The sequence below is a fragment of the Platichthys flesus genome, chromosome 3 (genome assembly GCF_949316205.1).
Source record: "Platichthys flesus chromosome 3, fPlaFle2.1, whole genome shotgun sequence".
NCBI classification, from domain to species: Eukaryota; Metazoa; Chordata; class Actinopteri; order Pleuronectiformes; family Pleuronectidae; genus Platichthys; species Platichthys flesus.
In genome coordinates this window covers 17,891,874-17,919,209 of record NC_084947.1, presented here as the reverse complement: position 1 = coordinate 17,919,209, position 27,336 = coordinate 17,891,874, and the positions used below count along the sequence as shown (strand labels likewise).

At 45.2% G+C, this 27,336-nt stretch overlaps 1 protein-coding gene across 2 annotated transcripts in view; it reads left to right on the top strand.

Moving 5' to 3' along the window:
• The first annotated feature begins 2,035 nt into the window (after positions 1-2,035).
• Positions 2,036-27,336, top strand: part of LOC133949987 (tetratricopeptide repeat protein 28-like) — a 119,807-nt gene continuing 94,506 nt past the window's right edge. For both annotated transcript variants that reach the window (XM_062384127.1, XM_062384119.1), the window contains exon 1: positions 2,036-2,805. In XM_062384127.1, the coding sequence (XP_062240111.1) occupies positions 2,779-2,805 (27 nt within the window). In that variant the 5' untranslated portion in view covers positions 2,036-2,778. The remainder of the gene's footprint in view (positions 2,806-27,336) is intronic.

Genomic DNA, 27,336 nt, shown 5'->3' with positions numbered 1-27,336 from the left:
GTTCATCCATGCGGATTAGTGGGTGTCTCATGGAGTCCCTGTGCACAGCAGGAGTTTGTCCATGAGGCCATATGTCAGCCTGTCACCCTCCTCCTTCTTGCCTTTTGTTATCTGCGTGACCCGTAGGTGCACTGGGGCCCTGCTGACCCTGAAGACACGCCAGTTTATTGACCGGCTCGCGGCTCCATAGAGTCCATTACCTAAACCAGTTCAAATCACAGGCCTATTGTATAAACTGATTTCACCTCACTCGATATCGACTGCACCTTTAATTCACCTTTCTTCTACTTTGGGATAATTCCCGGTGAATCCACAGTAATGTAGTTACTGTATTAATGCTGTCACGGTTAACTACTCCTGGTTTAGTGCCGCAGCGGGTCGGGCTCGGCACCAGTCGATCTGTTTTAACTGCTGATAGCTCTGTTTTGAAACTGTTTTCATTCTGTCACTGTGGCAGTGCCTGCGGTGAGTGGGTTCTCACCAGAGGAACCATGCCCTCTGTTTTGAATTTGATTCAGCCCGCTTCCACAATTAATGATGAAAAGTCAGTTTTTAACAATGGAAACGCTGCAGATATTCTCTCATTTCAGCCAACCCCCCCAAAAACAAGGTTATGTATCTGGGGCTGTGTGTGGTGAATTATTCCAGTACACTCCCTGTCACAGCTGCTCTCAGCTGGGTGGAATGAGGGGACGTGCATACACAGGGTTTTAGTTGTCTCCGGCGTCCGGGGCTCTCAGTCCTTTGTCTGTTTTATGGAGGAATCCAAATTATAACCACAAAAATGACAATCATGGACAACAGCCTCTATTGAGCTCTGCTGCATGAGGTTATTAGAATCTCCCACTGTGGGGAGATTGTTGCCTGGTTTACATAGAGCTGTTGAGCAGATGGACCTCGTGACCTTATTGTTAGTCAAGTTTTCAATGTTATTGACTGTAGTGATGATCTGTAAGAATCCGCCACTTGATCTGAGGAAAGAAGCATGTTGGAATTTTAGCAAAGCGTTTCTTACAGGGGTGTCAAATGAATTTGTAATGGTGTGAGAGATGATAGACTAGATTAAATAAATATGGACATTAGATGTTGAACTAGAATGACACATAGAGCACATACCTCCATCACGGCCAAACACTCCCCTTAGATCCAATCAAGCTGCATCAAATTACACACGCTCATGGATATGAGTCACGCAAATGTGTCTGATTTTTTTCCATCAAGATACATGAATTATTCTCTTTGAAACAATGTTAAAGATAGTGAGAAAAAAAAAACCCTCCACCCTTTCCCACAGATCCATGCCTTGATTTAATTGGTTCTTTCTTGGCCCATATCTCACCTTTTCCCCAAGTTTTGGAAATCGTTTAAGTTTTTTTAATTTGTTTACAACAAACTACAAAAAATGGACTCGGTTAAAAAATCATAACCTCCCTGTTGGTTAGCCTTGGGTTCAAAAAACATGTCCCCTGACACAGATCAACCCCACAGTGAATCCTTTCCTGACCCCTACTTTAACCTTCCACCAGGTTTCCTGGAAATCTGTTTATTTAAAAAAGAAAATCGAATAAACAAATCGGAAATTTGGTTATTTAACTACAATGACGTGTTAAGTTTACTTGCAGCGTTCACTTTGTAACCAAATCTAGTTTTGATCCAGATGTGAACACGTTCCAGATGCAAATCCGAATGAAACATATATCTCACATGTTCTGTAGAGGACCGACATGGGGACATGTGGCTACAGCGCCTGTTCAGAGGTTCAGTATCTGGAAAAGTGTCCTTGAGCAACACGTCACACCTCAGCCCTGCTTCCGTCTGGACGACAGCTCTGTGCGTAAACTTGAGGCGCACTTCTCTTCAGCAGATGTGTGAGCGGCGGCGCTATGACCCTGCTGCCGGCTGCCCGCTCAGCTCAGCTCGGATCAGCTCGGCTCAGCTCGACTGCTCCAAGTCTGTGGAAACTGCGAGGCTGTAGGATTGCAGGGGAGGAAGTGATCAGGGAGCTGTAGTCCAGTCTGTCGCTGTTGTAGGATTCAGGATTTCCTTCCAGCTCCTCGCAGGAATTCCAGGGATTTTTTGGGTGCTTGGACCCCCTCCTCCTCCTCTCCTCCTGCTCTCCTCCTCTCCTCTCCCTGGAAGTAATCTCCCTACATGTCTCCGTGAGGCTGTGTTTGACTCTGTTTTTCCAGCAACGCTTAGAAAAGTGCGTTCGGCAACGCTTGGGACCACTGTGATGAATATTTCTTCGTTTCGACACAGTCTTCACCCGCTCCACTGAACCAAAGAGAACAGATTGGACACTGTTTCTCCGCCTCGGCTTCTTTCTAACGGTGTAGCCTTCTCACACGGACGACTCTGAAAAGTTTAAGAATATATATTTTTCCCTGACACACAGTCTGGATCGGTCCTGGAGGCGCCGATCAATGCGCGTCGACTGAAGAGTGGGATCGTACCGGACTCGCACTTTTCTGGGGGGATTTACGCACAGGAACCTTCACCCGGAACATTTGTCAGTCGACTCCATGGGTCTCTGATTTGATTCCCCGAGCCCAACTGTGGATTTAACCGGTGTGTGGTTCCTGTGGACTGCGCCGACTGCCCCGTTACATTGCCGCAAAGCTGAGACTCCCACATCTCACCATGCGTCGCTTCTTGGAGAAAATCTGCTGCAAGAGCGAAGGAAGTCGGGAGGCAGCATGACTCGCGCTCTGGATTTCTTTGAATCTACACTCCCTTCTCATATAATATCTTAATGCTGTTCAATTTTGGTTTACAAATATGATGAAATGGCAGCCCCGGAAGAAGGTGAGTCTGTCTCATGTACATATGATTTCCAATCATGGCGATAAATAACGTTTGTCATGTAAAATGCCAAGTTGGAGAGAAGGGGCTCAGATACAGATGGCTGACCTCTCTCTGTGTGTTTGATACATATGATAGAGCCTGTTAATGCAGTTGCAATAATCAGAAAGACACTGTACCACACTAAACTGCAACCAAAGCAGATTCAATTACAAAAAGCAAGTTTCTGTTTCCTTTCCACTTGGACCTTTTTCCCTATTTATGCGTTTTCACATCTATTTTCTTATGAGATATAATAAGAAAATAGATTTACACCTATAATATATTTACATATTAATGTTACACAACCAGGCTTTATAAATATGCTGTTATGTTGATTTTTTGTTTATTCTATGACCCTGGTGCATTGTGTGTCTTGCACCTCTTACCAGCATCAGACCTACATTGTTAATCTAGACTAATCAAGACATCAGTGATTAATGTTCCCTGCAGTGAATCTCTGGAGCTGAGTGCACATATACACACAAATACACTCGCACACACACACACACAAACACACACATACACACACACAATGCTGAGTCCTGTGTCGAAACAGGAAAACAAGCTTTTGAAGATTTACACCCGAAAGTTTCAGAATGAAGTGGCACCTCTCTTCCAATACCCCCATCTCTCAGAGAAAAAGCTGTGCGAGCAATAGAATGTGTCTGCAGTTTATTGTTTCCATGATCAGACGCACATTTTCTATCCTAAATTCAACTCTTATTGGTTTCTGTTAGTGCTCCGTTTTCATAGCCTCGGAGAATTACAACATGGAAAATATCTGAGATTCATCTGGGGTCTATAAAAAATTGGTAGCACTAGAAATGCTTATGGTTGGGATTTTTACCAGCAGGTGGCACTTGTCTGACAAGAAGCGGCCAGCCTGAGCAGGAGTGGGCTTTTACTCCCAGGGAAAGACAAATGAAAATATGTTCTCTTTTTCTTTGCTCCACTGCATCATTCTAAACTTTATTTTCCCCCAAAGACCATTCAACAGTGGCAAAACACCAAGCCTTTTTTACCCCGGCCCAGATATGTTTGCCTCTCGCAGGTAATGTAACCACAACCTCTGTTAGTGCTTTTCATGGAAAGCCTCCTCACTGAGCATGGTTTGAGTAACCTCTGCCTCCGTTTGCCTGAATTAATTTTCGCTATGTCATTTGTTCCACCTCCAGGAATCATTAATGTGGATAATCTCATCCTGAAAGATGAGATGAAAGCAAATTATCAAAACCCAGCTCTTTAAACGTTGAATCAGCAGCGGAGAAAAATAAAAGCTGTGAGCGTGCCCTGATGGTTTCTACAGCTGTGCAGTGTATCTGCCAGAACCATCCACGAGACCCCCACCCCTTGAGGACTAAAAGCCTTTTCCTCGCTGCAGGAACTCATTCCCGGCCACAGCACATGCAACAGTCGTGTGCATGTGCTCAACCTGATAATATGCTGAAAGTAACACTGTCCTTCATGTGCAAATTCTCCTTCCATCAGAGTGCGGTGAGCGCACAACATCACTCATGGTGGTGGCTCTCCTCAAGGGGAAGAATGGTCACCCTGTGTTGTTGTGTGATTTTAATTCATTAACCTGTTGGGGACGTTGGACGCGTGATGCATATGGATGACCACAAGCACTTAGATGAGAAGACACAGAGCTGCAGGGTTGTGTTCAGTGTGTTGAATGACTTTCCTCCCACACATTGTATGCATGTGTTTGTGTTGTGGTTGACAGTCTCCTTGTTCCGTGAACCCTTGTTCATTGCCCAGGATGTCTTCTGACTCAGATACTTGACGCAGCGGGCAGGACATTGAAATGGAAAAAAACAAACAGCTATTGTGCTGCACGTTGTAAGGAAAGGGATTTCTTTAGAGTCCAGGACTCTCTGTAGAAAAACACACACACAATAATGTCACGAAAAGGTCCTTCAACCTCCCCACACTCGCTTCTTGTGTGTATCAGCTTTTCAATCTGGCACTTTACTCCGCTTGTAGGTTGATGGGAATCAATAAAAAGTGTAATTGTGTAGGTGTCCAGTCCACCTCTATTTAATGGATTACACTAATGAGTCACAATTTCTAGTTTATAGCGATGAATAAATGAGAGATCAATCCTCATAGTTCTTCCGACTTTCCTGTTCTGGAACCTGATTGAGAAAGAGATTTTCTTCTTTTCAGGTGATTTGTGTGATTACGATTACGTCCTGTAGTTTGGCTGAGATGCTCTAAACACTTGAGCTCATCTGTTACACAATGTTAAAAAAGGGGAGGCACAGACCTGGGTTTCTGAGGATGATTTCTTAAGGCTGTCGGCCCAGTAATAATCAATGCTTTTTGCACAGACAGCTTTTCTTGGAGTGGGCTTAAAAGCTTAAGTGCAACAATGCGCTGTTGGCTCTCCTTCCCTTTTAAAGTAAAGATACACTTTTTGTTTTGTGTCCGTGCAGCTCAGGAATGCAAACATGGCTGTTGCTGTGCATGATAAGTGGAGTAGGGTGGGTGTGTGGCGGCGGCCACTGCAGGCAGAGCTGTGCAGTGTTCGACAAAAAATGGCATTTTCGTATGTACAACTGCACAACTGTAGCTCCGGGAGCAAATGGTTGAAACGAGCAAACTCAGTGGCTGATGCTCCTCTTCTTCCATTGGTCACTTTGAGCACACCAGTCCAAAGCCTGTCTCTGATCTTATAACCCCCTCCCCCAATATTTTTCTGTAGCTATTATTAAGTTTGTGGCTCATACATACACCACTTGTTGAAACAAAAAAATGTGTTACAATTGTGTTGTTCACTATTTGTTTGACTTTAATGCACCAAGTCATTCGCTTGTCAAATACTTGTTTAAGGTGATACACTGTGCGACCTGTGATTGCAGTAGCAGATGTTTCCACATGCTAAAACATTGTGGCCTGTGCTACAAAACTATTAACCTCTATATACTCTGCAAAAAAAGATATCATACAGCCCTGGCCGTCCTCTATGGTTGTGCTGGGTTAGCATCACAAAACATGGACAGCATGTGTCCTGGGGGAAAGCTACGTCAGGTCCGAGACGTCTGCGTGCCTCAAAGTGGGCTGAGATGAACAGAAGCCTCCAGTTCGCCTTCAAAGAATGTGGAACCTGTGGTGTTTGCTGTGTCCTCATATGTTTGTCTATGTGTCTACATGGGTGCAAGTCCAGAGTGGTGTAGACGTCGGTTATGGACTCCTGCGGTCTGGCAAGTTTCTTCTTGACTTCTTTGTCTCTATCGACTGTGGTTTTTTTCCTTGTCCACAAATTTTCTGCGCAACAGCTGAAAAACATTCCATTCTTCTTTTTCTGCTGCCAGATGTGTTTTTTAGTCATCATCACCCCATGTTATCTTGAGCCGAGCTGCTCGCAGCCTGTTAATATGTTGGGTGGTCTCATGTTACGAATCCAGGCTCTGCATTTAGAGCTCACATTATGCCTCGTGGCACTGTGACCAAGCCAGAAGGAAGTGACTGTTTGCTTTCTGCGGCCATGCCAGATGTTTCTATACGGGTTCCACTCAGTTGACATAAAGACTTCTCACCTTAGAGGGACAGGACACTCCGCTCATGTTTCCTAGGCCGGGCTCTCTGGGAGCTCGGACTTTTACTATCGGCGGGCGCAGACTCTTACATCTCTGACCATGTTCACCGGTTTTTCACCTCAGGGACTTTCTCATGCTTCTTCTCCTCTTTGATTCAGTATTATTTATGAGCCCTTCTGTGGGGGGGAAAGGGCCATCTCTTCCCCCAGTGCTCAGTCAGTCCCTGTGACGTCTCCTGGCTGGCAGCAGATTTTGGAATACATTTACAGCAGGGGGGAAAAGCCGTCAGAATTTGAGGAGAAGTAGTCGAGGATTCACATCTGAGGAAAGAAGAAAGTGGGAAAGGCTGTCATGGGGGGGTAGGGGAGTGAGCGAGATTGCTGGACAAAGACTGACATAGATCAGGGGACAAATAAATGGGGGCTAGATTGTAGGACTAAAGTAAGGGGGCTGGATATCGAGGAGAAGAAATGGAATTGCTGTAGAGCGGTGCACACTGATAGAATTTGAGGTGGTTGGAAGTTGAAAAGTGACAGAAAATGGGGCTAGGGCTTGGACACTAAAGGATAAAAGATGGTGCGGGAAATTTGGAGTTAAGGAGTGAGAGGCCCTGGAGGGATGCAGCAGGGATAATTAATGATAGGGTGTGATGCACCTGCTGTTCCTGATGCTGTGTTTACCGCCCAGCATGCCGAGTGCAACGGGATGCGACTGCATGGCCAGCACCCCCGGCCCATCCTCCTGGGATGTGGGAAGATACTGTGGGGGCAAGGGATTGGGTGAGTTAAGGAGGGGGGTGGTATGGCGACTCAGCAATACTGCTAGAATGTACGGGCCACACTCGCTCTGCTAATCCCGGTCCGCAGCTTCCCATCGGGAGAGCTGGGCAGAGATGGAGGAGAGAAGGAAGAGCTTCCTGGAACGCAGGGCTCCGCTAACTCTTATTGTGATGCAGTGGTCTGCAGTGTGCACAAACTGCAGGCATATATGCCCGGTGAGGCTCTCCTGGGAGTCCACTGTGAAAATACAACAGGAGAAACAATGGAAACGAAGGCGACTGGGCCATCCTGCTCTCATTAATCCTCATCGCTGGGACCTGCTCGTTGCACTGTGAGCGTGTGGATGGATTTTTGGTTGGCAAGTGGCAAATGCAAAGATTGATTTATTTGTAGAGCGGTCCATTTGCAATGTTTTCCTCCGAGCCTCAGAGCACTCATTTCTGATATGCTGTGGCTTGCCTTTACCCCCCAGTGCTTCTGTTGGAGCAAATGGAGGCATGTTGGATTTTATTGAGGTCATTGTTCCAGGGGTGTGGTCAGCTGCTCTCTGGGCTCTCGATGCCTCCACGGGGAATAAAACAGACCTGACTTGATGGACCACATCAATAGGAACACATTTCCCTGTTCCATGAGATGGAACAGTCCTGTGCAGGACTTGAGCCCTATTCTTTTCATTCTTTTCACCATTTAAGCTTCTTTAATATGTACTCAGTCTCGCGTACTGTTTACTGAGGAGAGCCAGTGTTTCAGACATTATCTGGCTGTTTTGAATAGGGGCTGTCAATGGCATTAGAAACACATCTCCTCAGCATAGGGCCTGAAAAACATGCATATGCTTCTCTGTTTCACAACATTTATCAGAGCGCAGCTGCCAAAACCGCTGTTCTTACATTCCTTTATAACTCTGCACTGGACTGGTTCCAGTGGGCCGGGCATAGTATCAGCTCAGTCCTCAGGCCTTGCAGCTGTCCTCAGTCCAATGCAGCGTTGTATGTTGTGACAGGCATTCGCTGCTAGTGTGTTCTAAAGACGGCCCGTGCTCCAGCCTGGTCGGAGACATGTGAAGAGCACGGCTAATACCAGCCGGCCTCATACTGACGCCCCTAGATCCCACTAATTCCCTCTCTTCTTTTGTCAGAGACGGGATTCATAAGCTCTTCTTTGAAGGCTCAATTTTCCAGGAGTGTGTCCGTGGCTTAGCTGTAGCCTTTGCGTAGCCAGGACTAGACATTCCATTCCTCAGATTGACCGTCTGGTTTGGCACCTGAGTGGTCAGTGTTTGGTTCTTGAGGAGGTTATTGATGATTATTGAGTGAGGGAGAAAAAAAGTCAATTAACCTCTGTATCCTTCTGCGTTCTGTCCACTTGTATACATGACACACAGTGCAAGAGAGAGGCAAACACGATAAGTCTGAGCCTCGCCCTTCCATCTGGGTTTTGAAGAGGAATAGGTGCTGCGCAGTGTTTTTGTAGTCAAACGGTGCAGCAGACACAAACTGCTCCTCCAGGGGTCACAGTAACAACCGGGCCCAGAGCAGATTGTTTTAGTTCCCCTCACACTGCCACTCTGACCTCTCCGCTCCAGCCTCTACTTACTCTTCCTGCCATGCTGAATGCGGTGAGGGCTGCTGAGAATGTTTTTTTTTACTGCCAGCTGTAAAAATCTTGCGGGGAAGGAAAAGAGAAATGGTGCCGAGCACGACCCACTGCGCCTTTTCCCTTTCCTCTTCTCAAAGCTCGGTGCAGCCGCCGGTTCCCTCTCGTAAGTTTGGAGTTATTTATATGAGGCTTATACCGAGACACTTATGTCAGGCATATGTTTATAGTTGCTAAGATATGTGGGCCAGGAGCACTTCCATATCCTCCGTGGGCTTGTCTCCTGAGGGAGATTCATGATTCCAGCAGCCTTAACAAGGCACACAGACAGGTGGTGACTGACAGGCATGCTGAGACAGATTCAGTAATGAGGACCCCCAGAACAAACCTCCGTGGTCCACTCCCCCATGCTTCAGTATCCCAAATGATGTCATGCCTCATAGATTTTATAAATTTAACTAGGGGTTCTATTGCAGTCTAATAGAGCCATACTTACATTATAATGGCGTCCCTGTCTCCTCCCCTTCACCGTGGCTCCTCTCCGGCCTGTCTGTGTTCACCGCAGCAGTGTTGCCCCCTGTTGTGCATGTTCTCCTGCTTGTCTGTGACTGCACCATAAGTGTTTTTGTTTGTTTGTTTGTTTCTGCCGATGTCTGTAGCCTACATTTGTGGATGTGACTAGAACCTTAATGCTTATCCCACCTGCCTGCCTCCCGTGTGTTGCGTGGCCACTTTTTTCTTTAAAGGAGCTGTGTAGAAAGAAAACAATCTGTTTTGGTGCGCCCATGAATCTGCAGCATGTGTCAGCTTGTATATCCCACATGCTGTGTGTATCTGTGCATTTTAAAATGCCCTTTTTCTGTTTGCCTTTTGAAGTCTCTTGGAAAACGCTCATCTTGACAGGTGAGCGATCTCCTGCTGTCCGATAGGAGGTGATTGATGGAAACTGTAAAATATTATCATCCATCAGAGATAGTGAAAATACTGTGTCTTCCCCCTCTGTCCCCCGGCCTGCTCTTCCCCTCCTCCAGTCCTCCGTCTTGATGTATATTCCTGTGACTGGGGTCAGAGGCCACATTAGAGCACGTATTGTTCAGCAGCCTGGAGAGTGCTCCAGTTACCACTGTGAAATCTCAAGCATCAGCGGCTTCTTAGCTGTTTAAATACACCGTAAGAGGCTGAACACTGCTACAGGGGCTCGACAGGCACTTCACAATTTGTACGGTGTGACTTTTCGCATTATTTTAAATAATGACTCCTTTATAGCCATGTAAAATGTGTTGCGTACTGAGCCACCTGTCTGGGTGTTCTGCATGATGAAATCCTGCTGAACACAACATGTTTAGGCCTATGAATGCTACTCTGTCTTCTGCAATAAAAAAGATGCTATATGCACTAGCTCCAGCTGCTCCAGTGAGGGATGTAGAAAAAAAGAAAGATATGTAATCACTCATTGGAACAAAAGACTGTGACTTGGCACACAACAGTTGGTGCAATGCTTCAGGTGTGAAATTACCCCCAATTTACATTTGGGAGTATGTGTAAGCCCCCCCCGTCTTTATCTTACTGTGAACATTGTTGTCTTTTTTCCACTTGCAGAGAAGCCTCAGACTGCTGTGCTAGTATCTTACACTGCAGTAGTACCTTTGACAGTACAGTGTAGTCCAGCTGCCCCATTAGGTGTTGGTGAGGCTAAGGTACAGCTCAGGTTCTGGGGGGCTGACTCAAACTGCTGAGCTCGGTGCTATAATGAATGGATATATTATACTTTGCAGACACTGAATGCTTCTCGTTTGTTGCTGCTGGGCAGTGCACAGTTTTACAACAGTGCCCAGGGGACATTATTGTAACATAGCCATACTGGCTGGCACTTGGACGCGTGAATTATTATCCGTGGCCGAGTCTGTCAGTGAACACGACTCCATGTGTCCATCAGGCTCTGACCACCAGCAGCAGCAGCAGCCCTCAAACAGGCTAAGCTGCTTGCCTTTAGAAGATGCACAGCCGAACCTGCGCACAAGACGTCTTACCTGGAAGCCCTGGGTTTTATTATCCTCCACACAACTGGGACGTTATATTATTTATAGTGTTGCAGTGCACGCAAGCTCGACACCTTTCAGCTTGAAACTCATATGAATCCAAATTAGCTACTCGGATGCACCATACTAGTTTTGAAGTAAATGTTGACATTCACACGATCACCTCTCTCTCTCCCGTGCTTTCTATCCCTCCGTCTCCTCGCTCCTCCATCTCTGCATTGTGCTGGTAGCCAGCAGAGCAGGGCCTCAGGCAGAGCAGGTGCAGGCTGCTGTGATGGCTCCTCGCACACACACATGCATGGGCACACCCGGGGGAGAGGGGCCAGCCGTGGTGCCACTCTCAGTGAAATGGCAGACCGGGTTTGTTGGTCGGGGAGGATGGAGAGGAGGAGGGCAAAGCTTTGTGCTGGTTGTGTTCTCTGGTTCGAGTCGAGAGTGAGCAGGTGTTTTGTAAATTAAAGCAGTACTCCGCGTGCTAGCGTGCTCTTGGTCCCATAGGAACAATTTTGTTCTGGTAAAATCCTGTTCTCTGCTAATCTGTAGACAATGCTGCATGTTTCTTTGCCAATTGGTGTTTTGAACTGTGTCGTTTTGGCAATGTGTTAAGAATCTAATTCAATAAATTGGTTTGTAAATTGGTTCGTCCCTGTTGCTGCAGGTGGTGAGTTACATGGTTCAGGGCCGTAATGGATAGAAATTGACCAAATCTCTCGGCGTAAATTTTGTTTTTTTGTTAGATAAACAACAAGTTGGTTAATTCTGAAGGCATTTTGTATAAATCTGTGCAGACGTACTGGCCACTGCTCCACATGCAGATTAACCGTTTCATGGGGACTGCACTAGATGTCTTGATCTCTAAGTAACAGTTTGACAGCTGATCTCTTGTGTTAATGTAATTTGTTCTCTCATTTTGTCGTCATGCTAGAAATTCAAAGCGACTCAACCTTTGAGATTTCCTGGTCAGAGTGATAGACTGATGTAATTGGTGCATGATTGAACCGTCGGATGATTTGTGATAAAAACCCTGACATGAAAAGGCAGCAAAATTGCAGCTTTATTGTGACACATTGTGAGTTTGTCAGTCCTCTTTGCACCGTGTGGCAAACAGACAGATGGACTGGCAGGTTGACAGACAATGTGAATGCGGCAGGCGGATCTCTTCCTGAGACACCTCTTTGCCTGCCATCACAGCTCCTCGTCCCGGTTCCCACAAAAGAGAGACTCATTTAATTCCTTGTCCTCGTTTCCTGCGATGACGGAAACTGTTGCCCTGGCGCAGGAAGCTCTCGTCTCAGGAAACGTACACAAAACAACACAACACAAGCAAGATGTTTTCTACCTTTCATCACGTGCGCATTCTGCGACTTCCGTTTCTTTTTTCTCATTAGGTATTGATGCACATGCCTAGTTGTCTCAATCAGAGTGCGTCTTTAAGTGCTTTCCTGTTTGGGAAATGAACGTCAAATGATCTCGTTTGAGTGCCCGTCTCCTCTTGGCTTGTGTGATGGTGAGTCCCGGGGGGGATTCGTGAGAGGATTCAAATCGGAAGTTGCTGAGAGGAGGGGGAGTTACGAAACCTGATCCGAATATGGTTTCAGTTAATTAACTAAAGATATTTTTTTTCCTCGTTTCATCTATGTGTTATCTAATCACACATGCTGATTTTCCAGTTCCTATCAAACGAGAATGTAACTGGTCCCATTGGCGTGGGATGGGGGCGGGGGGTGTGACTCTACTCCTCCCAGCTGCCCACTCACCCACCCGCTCCTCTACCTCCTGGTCTCATTCTCCACTGAGGAGTTAACTGATGTGATCGGAAAGCTTTGTCTCTGTCGTTCTGCTGCCTCCATGGTGTTCCATCAAATGCCATGAAGCTGCTTCTATGTCTCCAATGTTCGCCACTTAGGAACACGCACACATATAGACACAACACGTGCAACAACAGCAAGGTAAAGACAATACATGTTGATATGAAAAAGATGAAGCTAGAATGTTACATAGTTAGATTACAAAACGTTTGCCTGGAATTAATTAAGTGTATTTTCTCAGATTACTTGAATTGGCAGGGTAAAGTCGTGTTCATCACTTTTTAGTCATTATTTGGTTGTGTTGTATTTTAGGCGTACTGTGTGTAGTGTTGTGAGTATTTGGTTGGGTTGTGTGTATTTGGTTGTGTTGTGAGTATTTGGTTGTGTTGTGAGTATTTTTAGCTGTTTGTATGTGTGGAAGAAACAATGACCTGGTTTCTGTACGTGTCTTCAGATTGCTCACACCTCGGCATGTTGTCTGTAGGCAAGAATTCAGACACGTGACTAGTTCAGCACAAATTGCATCATGCTGTTCGCTCTAAAGGAAAAATGATGAAAGCATTGTGATTAGATATTGTAACCGAGCTATGGCACAACCCCAGGAAATGTTGGGCTACAGAGTTTTTCAGCTGCAGCGTGGACTCCAGACATAATTATGAGCAGATGGCGGAGGACCTGTCATATTCGCTTGGGTCGCCCTTCCCCTGCCTGCCTCTTCTCCAACTTCTTCGTGTTTTGCTCTCAAACTTCTCCGTGTGTAGTGAACTTCTTCATGCTGACATCCTCTTTTGTTTCTGCTTGTTGAATATCTGAGCAGCTCTTGTCATGCTAGCTGATTGGAAAGATCAAGAGACGCTCTTCGACTCCACTCTCTTTGTATGAGAGAAGTTAGTTAAAGGCCAAAAATGCAATTCAAGCACTTCTCTCTACCCTCGGAGATGACACTCATATTAGTGCCGAGTTGCCAACGTCTTGCTTTCCTGTCTCACATCTTTTCCATCCTTTTTTCTCTCTGTCTAAATCCCCCCCCCCCCCCCCCATTTCTCCCCATCTTCCTCTGCATATCCTCTGTACTTCAGTGTCTCTCAGGAAGAAACCGCCCTCAGCTGTAAATTGGCCCATTTCTCCCATTTCATTTAGAAAAGTTGAGGCCTGTAGAGATGGGGGGGGGGGGGGGGGGCATCTAGCCTCAGAATTCAATAGTCTCCGTGGGTCCTTGAAACAAACCAGGGAGGGTTTTCTCTCAAATCAGCCAGAAATCTAGTTTTTAACCTGTTTTGCGTTTCACTGTAGAGCCGGCAGCACGTGAACACAATCATCTTATATACTGGTCATGAAATGAAACAGCACGCCAGCCTCAGCGGTTCCGTAAGTGAAGAAAAATATCAGGACATTTCCATTATTCTGAAAATGTGTAAGTCCGTAAAAGCATAAAATTAGATATCTGTGGAGCATAAAATGAATTTTGAGACCTCTACAAAAGGTCAAAGGATATTTTCAAGCTAAACCTATGATTAGCTTCTTGTTTGACATACAATGTTAATGCTTGGTCAGAAGTTACTCAGTGTGGAATTGGTATGTCCAGTCACACATTAATCCAGCTTTGAAGTCGTCTAAGTCTTTTGGGACCTACTGAGGATTATGAGTGAATTTCCCATATTGTTCTGATGCATGTACATAACAGTTGAGACATTATTGAGACTCATGGCCGCAGACTTTGTTTTTGGCCATCGAGGTATTCCTTTTCATGCTTGCCGTCCCATTTTCTCCTGTTCCCACTTTTCCTTGGTGGAAGATTAAGGGGGGGGGGGGGGGAGTGTAGCAGGCAATTACAGATATATCTTGGTCTTGCCGTAGACGCCCCACTGTCTGCAGCCCCTCTGCTCAGCCAAAAAGGACCCTCTTTTTCTCTCGGAGCCCAATTTGTCAAGATCTCTCATTCAGATTGGTGTCATTTTGAGTGGGGGGGCCCCCGCTTTTTGCTCTGACAGATGATGATTACCGACGAAAGGGCAAAATGCAGATGATCCTTAATCTCTTTTGAGGATTCGTACCTCCTCTTGCTTTTCTTCACCTCTTTATCTCATGATCCCAATTCCTTTTTCCCGCTCAAGGTCTTTCAGGTGTCCTGTTGACCCCTCATTTTCCCCCTGATTTCTCTTCCTCTTGATCTCTTTCCCACCCTCCATTATCGCTTCTCTTTCTCATTCCCTTTCCCAATGTACCATCCTCACCTTTCTCTGTCTCAGTTTCTTTCTTTCCCCTTGGCAGCATATTCTTTAAAGGTGTGGACGACACAACAACGAACCCGTGTAAAATTGTAGGCTAATCTGGGTTTGCATTAGTTTGTGTACATGAATATTGCATGACTGCTTTTCCTGCGCTAACCCAGATTAGTTCTCGGTCTTTTCCCTTGGTTAATTGAAAACCATTATAACGGACTGCAGTCAGGAGTCTTGCTCTGAAAAGGCTCCTTTCTCAGGCTGCGCTGACGCTGCTCTGATCTCCCCACTACACTGCGCACCCCCCGCACCCCTCTGCTTCCCCCCGCACCCCCCGCACCCCCCCGCATCCCCCCGCACCCTCCCGTCAAACCCAGAGCCCCGCTTTTCAAATGGACACCAATCAAAAGGCTCTTCTGGGAGAGGCAGAGCAGAGTGTTGGGGAAATGAGGTTAAGTGTGCCGACTGACGGACCTTCAATATTGCAACGCCCTCCGTATCAGAGTCTGACAGCCCGTGAGAGTGTGGAAAGAAAGGGCTTGGTGGGACGAGATGTAATTGGACTGGGATACCAGAGAGTAGATGAAGCATTTAAGGTTTCGACCTGTCTGTTTTCAGTGCATGAAGGGGAGCGGGATGACAGATTCACCTCTGTGGTTTTCTGACAGGAGGTTCAACTTCATTTTGACCACGATAAACAACATAACATTCACAATACTCACGCTGAATTCCTACTGGATTTGGAATGCAGACGCCTATACATGACAGACTAAGCCTCACGAAAATGTTAGCGCTGCGTAGATAATTTTATGCTCTGTTTTTTTTTTTGCCTGGTAGTTGAAATCTTCAGAAGCGTGTCTGTGGGGTGCGTTTTTTAAATTTTTTTGAACAGGCCTCTCGCTCCTCTATCTGATCTCGTGTTGTTACTCGGGGATATGGGGGGTTGAGTGTGTCGAGACTCTCTGGAAACAAGGTCCTCCATCTTGCCCCCGGACACGTTCCCCCTATCAAGCAGCTAATTTTATGCAACCCTCATCATGCCTTTGAAACAGAGAAAGAGACAGAGAGAGATATTATCTCCAGGACGGTGCTGGAATAAGAGGAGGAAATTGAGTGGAAACTCTAAAAGCGAGTGGTGTATCGTCATGGGAGCGTGTTTTCCCCGCTTCCATCCTCTTTCCTCATTTATAGTTTTTTTTCTCCAAAAGAGACCATCCTGCTGTGCTGTTGTCAGTTCACTTCTGTGTTTCAATTTCCATGTGCTGGGAGATGGAGATGGGAGTTGTGAGTTTGTGTATGTAAAACGTTTACACATCCGTTGGGATATATATATCTATAAATGTATGTATGTATGCGTGTGTTTCTCCTAAAGCATCTTGACAGTGCCCATACCTGTGGTGAGTGCTTACTCAAATCACAAGACTATCTCCGCAGACAATTTCATGTATTTTCCACACCATTACTTCTCTGTCAAATAGCTGTGCTTTTGTTTGGCACCTTCTTGCACCTTTACCATATGTTTAAAAACAGAATTCTATTTTCTACCTTGACCTTGATGATGTGCTGCTGGCATGTGTGTGTGTTTGTGTGTGTGTGTGTGTGAGATTTTTTTGTCCAATCTGACTACTCAGGCATTTTCTTCTACTCTAAACAAAAAAGAAACATGTCATTCCCTTCCTCTTTCCTTTTCCTCCTCTCTGCTTTTCCCCGTTCCTCTTCCTCTCTGTTTCCACCACATGACACTGCAGTGCTGGTGAGGCTTCAGGAAGGGAAATGAGATGCATGGTGGCACTGTGTCAAAGAGCAGCAGATTGAACATTAGCCTGAATGGTCTAGCAAATGTGTGCAGATTTTTTTTATTCAAATTAGCCCAGAACATTGGCTCCGGCGGCAAGGGTGCAGAGAGGGCTCTGCAGTGGACACCTGCTCTATTAACCCCACATGATGCGTTCATGTGTCTGAGTGTGATTGCAGGAATTGTCTCAAGTACGTGATAGAATTCATGTTGTGTTATTTGTGTTTGTCGCCAAGGAGGCCGGTTAATAGAAAACCAAAATTTCCGTTGAAGCTGTCTCAGACTACAGGAGATTTGAAAACATTATCCTTTATGAAATCTGGTTGCATCACGATCATAAGGAGTATCTTGACAATATTCTTCTCGTTAATCTCAAACACACCCACACCACAAGCTTCGATAATGATCACACACTACAGATTATTATTAGGACTATGGCACCACCTCACGTCTCTCATGACCTCATCGGGGGGAAGATATAAACAAAATGGGGATTTGCGTGGAGAGACAACTTGCTGTAATGTTAATAAACAAATGCACCAGGCTAAACAAGTCTGGATGAGTAAATGGTCGAAGAGGCTTGGTCAAAACCGGTTTTCTGTGCAAGTTATAATATCTATTTAGAGTAGCATGCTAGCTTACGTTCAGAATGTTCACCATTGCTGGGAAACACCGTCAGCGTCTCTCACAGTGGCTGCTGTGGTTCCCCTAGGAAACTTCTGACGTAATCATTACGACTTCAAATCCTAAATGTCAAACATGTTTGATCATTATCGTGACGGGTTAAATCGACCAGAAATTCCTGAAGTCTGAGCCCAGTTTTTACTTTTTTAACGAACATATTTATTGTTCTATGGAATATATCTGCTTCTTGTTTGTTCTCAGGAGAATAAAGTTTTCTTCTTTTTAGTCAAACAATGAATCTGAACTTGAGCAGAGGGAGGGCAGCTGCAGCCTGACTTCAGACAGGATTATTTATGGTGTATGTGCCTGTCGTTGGTGTTTGACTTATTGCAGGGTCACAGGAAGTGGGTGGATTTAGGTGGTACTTCATCACTCTTACCTCACCATTCTTAATCAAGTCACGTCCCATCCTGTCACTGCACTGGGTCACCTCCAGTATCTGCATCTGTATCTGTGTGTGTGTGTGTGTGTGTGTGTGTGTATGTTTGTCCCTGTATAGTGTAAACTATAAACATGAGCATAGGAGATACTACTTCGATAGTATTGACGGACCACACACACCACCTTCCTCCAGAACCTAACGACATTTGTAGACCAGCATCAGAAAACCTGTGTGTTCCTCTCAGTTTCAATTTCAGTATTAGGGACTGAGTAATCCATTGACTTGATGTGCCACATATATTCACTGAGTCCTGGAAAGATGATTCATTGCTGGTCAGGTTAACAGTCACCGTCCACAGCCATTTTCCACTCCTCTGTCAACTCCACATCAAGCTACATGACTCTGAAAGCAAGAAGATTTAAATGTTCTGCTTCTATCATGCTAAATGTTTTGAATATTCAGTTTTATACAGACTTGGGTTGGCCCACATGTGACTGACAGTTATCTCAATATAGAGCTCAGCATTTTGCTCCATCTATTTACTCTTTCACTTACGACACAGTTAAATGGGTCAGAATCAATCCATTAGATCTAAAGATGTCCTTTTTTAATCTGACACATTCTTATTTTCTAGCCTCAAGCTCAAAGATAAGCCAGAGATAAGGAGCGGGCTACAGAGGCATGAGTCCTACATGGGTCCAATTTTGAAAACCCACACATGCCAGCACCCGCAAAGCTCCATACCGAACCCAACCCATTAGCCGATCTTATGTCCAAGTCAAATCTGGACCCGCCCGGAACCAATATAATATGACTCGGCATCTTACCCATCACCCATGATAGAATAGGCACGCTTCATGCACGTTAAATCACATCAAATGGGTGTTTGAGCTGTGCTCTTGGAATTATCAGAGCTCCTGCAGTGTGTTCCCTAAGTGATGGTGTGCCTAGCTTGTAGCTATCAAAAGCAAATACACTGTGGCACTATTTACAAATAGTAAAGCCACTAAGTACGTATTCCCCACTGGCTATTGTTGTCTTAATGTGATCCATTTACATGCACTAGCTAATTCTGTGTCGGTTATACAACGTTAGTTGACGCAAGTGAAGTGGTCAGAGGTGGTCATAAGGTTTCACAGTAAAATAAATCCTTGTGGCTGACTATGTTTCATACAAGCTTATTTATATTTTTTGATGTTGATTTTTAAATGAGCCAGAGCCACAAAAAGGTTTTATACAACTTATTACTTTTCACATATGAGGTCATACTTCCCAGCACCTGTAAACAGACTTTGATGTGTGAAACCAGAGGAATGTCCCTTTAACTGGGAAGGCTAACTTCATGTCTGTTCTGTAATTCACCAGAGTCATAACAGACTTTACCCTTGTTTGCGCATGCTGTGTTATATCTTTAGCGTGTACAGCATATTGCCCTCAGCCCTCCCTCTCTGTCCTTGGTCGATTTGCTTGCACTGACAGTGACTGCTCTGTCCTGCTCGTAACCTCAGCCTAAAGCCATGACTGATGGGATTCACAAGTCACCCATCTGCTCCACCTCTCACAGACAATACGTGTTAGTGTGGAAATTTACCTTCGCAAGTTAGAGTGTGTAAGTGTGTATCAGATTGTTGGCAGTGACCTATGAGTGTTGTCTATATCTTTTGCTGTGGGATTGTTCTGAGTAATTTGATCAGGAAATAACAAGTGACTGTGGCTCGCCACTGTACATGTCTCCTGACTAGGTCTCAGCTGAATTGATATCATGTCAGCCGGGTATTAAATGTTTAATGCTAGTGGATGTAGAAGATTGCCTTCTACTTGTTCTGATTAAATATTTAGGGATGTCTGAATGGTGCATTTGACATTGCTAGGTGCTGAGGGACAGGGTGTTCGCACTGTGAAGTGTGGGAACATAAGTGACTGCCAGCTGCCTCCTCGGTCGTGACTACAACTGGGACCTCAGCTGCGTAAAACCGGTGGCAGACACAGAATGAAAGGTGAGAGGGGACGTTATATTTAGCCACGTCCTTCCAAACAAAGCTGTTTCCTCTCTGCACAGAAGACCCCTGCCTCCTATGGGAACCTTGCTTTGTCCTAGATGAGGATAAAACATGCCAACTTGTGTTGGCACACAGACCTAATTTAGATTTATCTGCAGACAACTGTGCGTCTTGTATTTCCTAGCTTAACTTTATTAAGACTGCAAATGCTGCCAATTCAAAAACACTGTGAAATCCCCAAAAAAGTATTTCCCACTACAGTAAAACTGCTCCAAAGGAAGGAGATTGAGGGTATTTCATTTTCCATCTGGAAAAACCAGCAAGGCGCAACTACAAAGTCCGGCCTGGATTAATACCTTAAAATCAAAGAGCCGCTCGCACACCAAATTCCATGATCCCTTTACCTGACATCTTTGTCCACAGTCAAAGAGAAAAAGACTGGCAAAGCAGGAGGATTATAAGTTGCTGATAAAGCTTTGTAGTGAATGTGGACAAAACTGGCTTTGTATATCAATAAATTAAAGTGGAATCTATTCAGATCCGTTTTGAGTTATTTTGCTGCTCAGTAGATGAAGTGTCTTAATTTCTTCTGCCAAGGAGGTTATGTTTTCAACCCTGTCTGTCTGGTTGTTTTTTCAGCAGGATTACAGAAATGTTAAAAGAACTACTACAGAACTTGGTAGAAGGATGTGGTATGGCTCAGGGAGTTACCCATTAAATTTTGGTGCAGATTGCAAAATATGATGTTTTTCAACATTTCCCTTGATTTCAAAGTGGGATCTTGAGGAAGAAAATCTGGCATCTTTAGGGGAGTCCCATCTTTAAGTGTGTGCAATTTGGTGTCAATCCAAATTAAAATCTGGCTCTTCTGAGTTAAAATGTGGTTTCTAAGGAGACTGTTGGACCTTGGCAGAGGTTCTAGTTTTTTCGGCAGAGATGACAGCGATGTTAGCATATTTAGCTTCATAGCGTTGGCAACAGAACATGATGTAGCATGTTCTTCACATGTATTCACTGGACTGTATTATAGGTAGTGTTGTAATCAAAACGATAATGATATTCACATTTATATTGATATAAATCTATTGAATAAATCACAGTAGGTCATTTAAATGAATGAAGATATGTCCATGTGTTGTGTGACAGGACAAAGTCTGTACAATACAGTGCTGCACGGAATAGGAACAATTTAACAGATGACTTTCCGTGAGTTAAGCATTCTTCTGTGGTGAGATGTTGTCTTCAGGGGCCTCTCAGGTTGCCCAGTCTGCCCCCTGCTTACCATATTCTCCTTCCTCAGTAGCACTGGAGAGGTGTTAGAATATCAGATCTATATCTTGACATAGGACCCCTGGGATCTACTCGGGAGACACCTGGTCGCACCACAGACCACTTTACGGCGCTGGCTCACACGGACTACATTGTTCTGAGAAGTTCACAATGGAGACTTGCACGTAGAGGCATATACGTGCAAGACCCGATGCATTCCTCTGAGGTTGCCATGTACTGAACACCCTGGCACTTTCCCCAGCGCACACATCCATATTCAAATCCACATGGCGAAGACAATTCCCGCAGTGTGTCACCCCAAAACAACTGCAGCCTGCAACTGGGGAGATAAAGAGAGGGGAGGCAAACTTAGTCCAGCTGGAGAGCATTCGCTGTGGTCCGGGGAGAAAGACAAAAGTAAGAGAAAAGCATGTCTGACTGAGGCTGGCTGCTTGGCTAGCCTGTTGGACGACCCACAAAGGGACACAGCGGATTGATCAGAGGAGGAGAGGACCTCCACAGGAACAGCCTGGAGGCAGGAGGAATCTTCTGCTCCACAGTCAAATGTACTTCTGAAGAGACAAACGCTCCCCGGATGAAAGTAGGATCTTCTACTGATGTGATCACTGCCTCAGCTCAGTAATGCCACATGATATACGTAGATGCTTGGATCATAGCCTGACATGTGCTCGAGCAGCCTCTGCTTCAGTGGTGTTTGGCTGCTGGTGTGTATTCGGTGGCCTCACCTTGAGTTAGTACTCAACAGATAATTCCAGTTCACGGAGCTTTTGAGTGGCTCTCAATACTACATGTCAACAGGCAAGTTAGTGATGAGGCCTACAGCTCATGGCTTTTATGTGCTGACAGAAAAAAACTAAACTAATGATTTTTGTGTGACTTCTCGTGGTCTTACACAAAATAAGCAAATTTCATGACTGTCTGCACCCACTGTCTGTTATAAGATGTTCCAGAGGTTTGTGGTTGGACTGTAGTGCTATTTTCATTGTGTTTGTTCTTTGGTTGCGCTGGTATCTGTTTGTTTGTTGTGCCATTCTTAGGAATGTTGTTGAGTCTCTGCTTTTCATTAGCTGGACTGCGGCAGGAAATTCTGACCTTTTAATTTAAGAGAGATTGGAGTGGTAAAAATCCTGTAGACTAATGTAATGGCGTCTCGCATCTCATGTCACTGGCCTGCATCACACTTCGCTAGTGTTCCTTAGGATCCTGAGTCTGCGGCTCCAGCATTAGACTGAGGTCAGCAACAAGCTGGACTGGATGCCAGGAGAACGCTTTCTCGGGGGGTGCTTGTTAATATGTTAATGCATTCACACAACTGATTGGTGGGGTTGGGTATCGTTGGTAAATCGATACCTTCAGAACGGTACCGGTAATATGTACATGGACAATCTGTGAGGTCATGTGAGTTGTGTTACATTCTTATCTCAAAATATCTGTTGCCGTTTTGAATCCTTTCGCGTGAAAAAAAGCCCCACTTTTGATTGTGTAGCTTGAGGCATTTTGTTGATGTGTTGACTCCGGTTGGAGGTAGCTACTAGCTAACTGTTGGATAATGTTGTTGCTGCCAGAGCCATGTGGCAAGTGTGCTGCCACTGATCATGTTTTAATTGCTCTAATTTTACGTGTGGTACACTGCAAAGTTGGCTTAGTTTTTCTAGTTAAACTTAAAAATTGGCATTTAGGGCCAAGTGTTTTGGAATCCTTGCTGGTTGGATCAAGTGGTCACGGCACGAAGGAAGCATTATAGAGCCTGTTATGGCTGGATGCTTTAGCTATGAACTGATTGAGCAGGCTGGGGAGTCTCAATGGGGCGGCATCAAGTCCTCACTGCCAGACAACCAATCCAATCACACCTGCAACTCCATTTCATTTTGATGTTCGAGCTGATTACTGGCAGAAATAAAAAATTCTAATTATATCTGACTCTATCCAGAAGGATTTGTAGAAATATGATTATTAGTCGGTTTTGTTTTGTCTTAATTACCCACTTGCCTCTCCTGGGAGATTTTGCTTGCAAGCTAAGAGCTGTGCCAGCTCGATATCTCCATCAGCTCGGCACAGCTCCCCCGCCTCCACACCTGCAAGCATTCACAACAGGTCTGCTTCTTGGTCAGTTGGATTTTCTAATTTTGTAGTGTTGGAACAAGATCCAATCCTGTGTTCTGTGGACCACTCATTGGGGGCTTCTTGTTGAAGATAATGAATATTCAGAAGCTACATGACATGTAAGCACATAGATGAGCAGAGAAAAGTATTGGGAGCAGCGTGCCATCAAGGTTGTTGAAGTTAAACCAGTGAAACACACAGAAAACATTAGGGATTTCCAGCCGGTGAAAGAAGGCGGAAAACACTTCTTCAGATTAAAGGCATGAAACCAGTGGTGGAAAACCAACTGAGTGGCAGAAGCAATCCTCTAAAGCAATCTATAGCAGCCCATCCAACCCTGAAAGAGCGCACAATAGCCAGAGCCGTTTCCTCAGCATTAGCAGTCTTGTGTGGGATGCTGTATAATCTACCTGCCAGATTAAGATGACATGGTCATTGTCTAGAGGAGAGAATTGAATTATGGTGTGTGAAGGGGATTTAAATGAGATTATCGTGAAATAACTCATCCAGCATGCGTGAGATGAGGAAAGTCAGGGGCTTCGCTCACACACCAACTAGTCTCTCACATCCTCACACTCACACTTGCTGCACATGTGCTCATTTAGTGGGAGCTATTTTGCATATACAAAAAAGATGCAAATATGCTGCACACACTGACACATTCACATGCACACATGCACACTTGGCCTACTTTCCTAGACCCCGGTGTATTTGGGCTTGTTCCCCTGTGTTTTGCTCCTTCCTCGTGAGCAGAGACGACTATTTTCTTTCTTCGCAGTGACAGTGCATCCTCTGCCTCTGCCTCTGCCCACTAATGTGTTTACAGCAGTGGCTTGCGAGGGTTCCCTTAACGTAAGTGTATGGCCTAATCCCCAGGATGTGTGCGATTAGCTTAACAACTCTGCAGCATATTTAGTACATGTAGCTGCTCAGTTTAACCGCAGCTAATCTCCTAGCATCCGCAAACTGCTGACTTTAACTCTATCTCTTTTCATGTTTTTCCTCAGGCCCTGTGTGAGTGCATGTGTAGATGTTTCTGCACGTGTGGTGGTGCATGCATGTGTGCGTCTACCTGCGTACATGTGTGTTTGCGTGTGTGTGCACTTCAATTCCTGTGGAGGTTGTTATCTCAGAGGATGCTGAGGCGTGTGTGCATGTGTTTGTGTGTGTGGATGTGTGTGTGTGTGCCCTGGAGGACACAAGAATGTTCTAAGATTCTGCAACAGCAGCTTGGCATTCAATTTACTATCATTGATCTTAGGGTGGTAGGATGCACAAAGGCTTCATAATGCTTGTGATTTTATCAATTAATCACATGTATTGCACTCTATCAGATAGCACGTGATCCCATCCCTTTAGAACTGTGTTTATGCCACAGCCACACATGAGCAAAAGCATGTGTGTCTGTGCCTGTACCTCAATTGAAGGTGGATGGATTAGAATTAGCAGATGGACTGTATTTGCAGTAGCCACAGGGTGCAAACACAGACAGAGTCAATCTGGTGTGCAGGGCTGCGACCAGGTTGTTGCTCACTAGGGCAGAGCCAAGCCAGGACACCCTGTCTGGGACTGTGCTGCAGCAGCAGGGGGTTTGAGTGTGGCCGGAGTCCAGTCTGTCTGGGTTAAGGAGATCAGGAGCACAGGTGGGTTATTCTGGGTTCAGTGACTGATACTAAGTGTGATGTAGAAAAGGCAGCGCACAATGGACATTGAACCACAATGTAACTGGTCCAAGTGTAGTGAACAGGCTAATGCTAATTCTGTAATACTGCTGCAACTGGCTGCGTGCTACATATAAAAAAGTATGTTTCAAAACTAAATCAAAATAGATATTCCTTCAAACAAATAAAAATCAAAATCGACGAAGGTGCAGCAGAAAATCTAGTTTGCTTAAACTTGACTCTACCTAACAGGGGGAGCTCCTACCTTCAACAGTTTCTCTATTTGCATTTTTAAAGAAACATGACAAATCCACCCTGGTTAACTTGTGCTGTATCTGCAGCGCCTGCTGGATGAGAGCTTACATTTTCATAGACTATCCTATTAGACGAGCTTGACCTCTTCCTGAACTGCAACTTTTCCCTCAGAAAGGATATTTCCAAAATGGCTTAATTTGCTCAGCACACAAAAAATGTATTCAAAACACAAACTACTTTATTCATGTATATTGCTTCATGCCACCCTACTTCAAACCCACTCCATCCTACATTTGATTACGTGCTCAGTTGTAGTTGAGTAATGAATGTAAACTTCAACAGTCTGAACAGTGGTTATATACCCGAGCTGCAGATTAGCTGTTAATGCGAGCATGCACGCCTGTCACATGGTGCACTGTGGAGCTCTGGTACAAATAGAACTGCACCTCTGGTTATAAGTTGCAGAAAACAAGCACAATGAGGAGAGGGAGGGCATGTGAGGAGAGCTCACAGACTCAAAAAGCCCTTGCAATTTTCATTCAATTAGCCTTCTTCCTGATATATTCATGTATTTTCTTCTCTCTTTGTTCTCCGTTGCCTCGCTTCGTTATCGCGGTCCCAAGTCCTCGGCTGGGTGTAGTGTTTTTCTAGGCGAGCCTTGTGTTAGTGTCAACCAACCATCACGTTCCCTGCAGAAGTGGCCAAATCTTTCTTTGTCTCTTTATGCGTCCCTCAGATATCTATTCCTCTCTGCTTTCTCCCGCTTGAAAAAAGACACAGCATGCTTTCAAGGCAGCATTTGGAACCATTACAAATGCACAATTTACCCAAAGGTTACGACAACACCAATTTTCCATTTTATAAATTTCACCCTGAAAACGCTCTATCGAATGTTTGCCCTATTTTTAAACCTCTATCCCTGTTGAAAGCAATGTGCATCCCGGCTCCTAACGCTGCCCTTTGTAATAACAAGTTCTGTTTCTGTTGTCCAAATATGAACAAATGAGTCTTGAAGAGGTCAGGCAAGTCAGACTGCTGTGATTATTGCTAATCAGGATCCATAAAAATCGATGTGAGCGAGCTGTCCTTAGAAGAGGGAAAATGAGAAGGCGTCGTTCAAGCAGCCGGCGGTCGGATGACTGTGCAGGTTGAAAATAAGTGGCCATCTTGTCCTGCCAAAGGCAAACACACGAGGACACTTCTTTGAGGAGCTGCTCTCAAGTTGAGAATTAAGGGATGACACAACAACTTGGCGGGGACCACTCGAGGCTGCTTTCCAGTGAAAGGCGCAGAGATACTGACAGATACTTAGTGGGTTGTTTTAGCCGCGGTTTACAAGCATGGCAGCACTGGAACAAGAGGAGAAATGAAGGCTACCAGTCCCCGGAGTTTTTAAGCTTTGTGTGCAGCCTTCTATTTTGGGAAGAATGCTTCTTTACGAGAACAAGAGGGTTTGTAGGAGACGCAGCCTATTTTTTTTTTCTTATTGTGCCCATTACATGTCGTCACTCTTAACTTATCATGTCCTGGAAATGGAGCCTGAGGAAGACTGCTGAGCTTGGATTTTACTCGCCTTCCCCTCCTCCTTTTTCTTCACCCGCTGCCTCTATCTCCTCATCTCCCCCCTCGCACCCTCACATTATTTTGCCTCTTTATCTCAGTCCGATCTGCAATTCTCCCTCTCCTCCAAACATATCTGTGCCCTCCTTTATTACCTTTCTTCTCTCTGCTTTCTCTTTATTCCGCCTGCTCCATTTCTCATTCCTCTCTTTCTTTTTTTAAGTTTCCTTCCTTTTCTCCTTCTCTCACTGGTGCAAGGAGAGTGCCTGATCTTCAACACTGGAATGTTTGCTCTCTGGATTTTCAATTAACGTGGCTGTCATTAGAAAGACGCCGACACCCTGGTGTCTCTAGTGGCCGTCTGCAGCACCTGCAGCCTTCACACGTGCTTTGGTGACGGCTCATTCTCCTCAACGTTCCTCTTTCTCCTTGACTCTGGTCCGAGACACTCAAGCTTCCCATCTACGTCAGTACGTCCGTGGTTAGGGCACCAGCAGACCTGCCTATAATATCACCTTGTGCAGTCATAAGGTGGAAGTCTGCTATGTGTTAAGATGCTTACTGAACCAGAGACCCCCAACTGGTAATTGCATCGGATTAATAGTTGGGTTTAAGAGTTTTATCTCCAAATGACAGGTGGTCATGAGATGTGGTGGGACACATCCCTGCATGATTTATCTGGAGAGGTAGGAATGCAGTTTTGCTGAAAAAGGGGAAGTGCAGGCGTTTCCGGGGGGGGGGGGGGGGGGGGGGGGGATAAACGATTGGATGTGAAA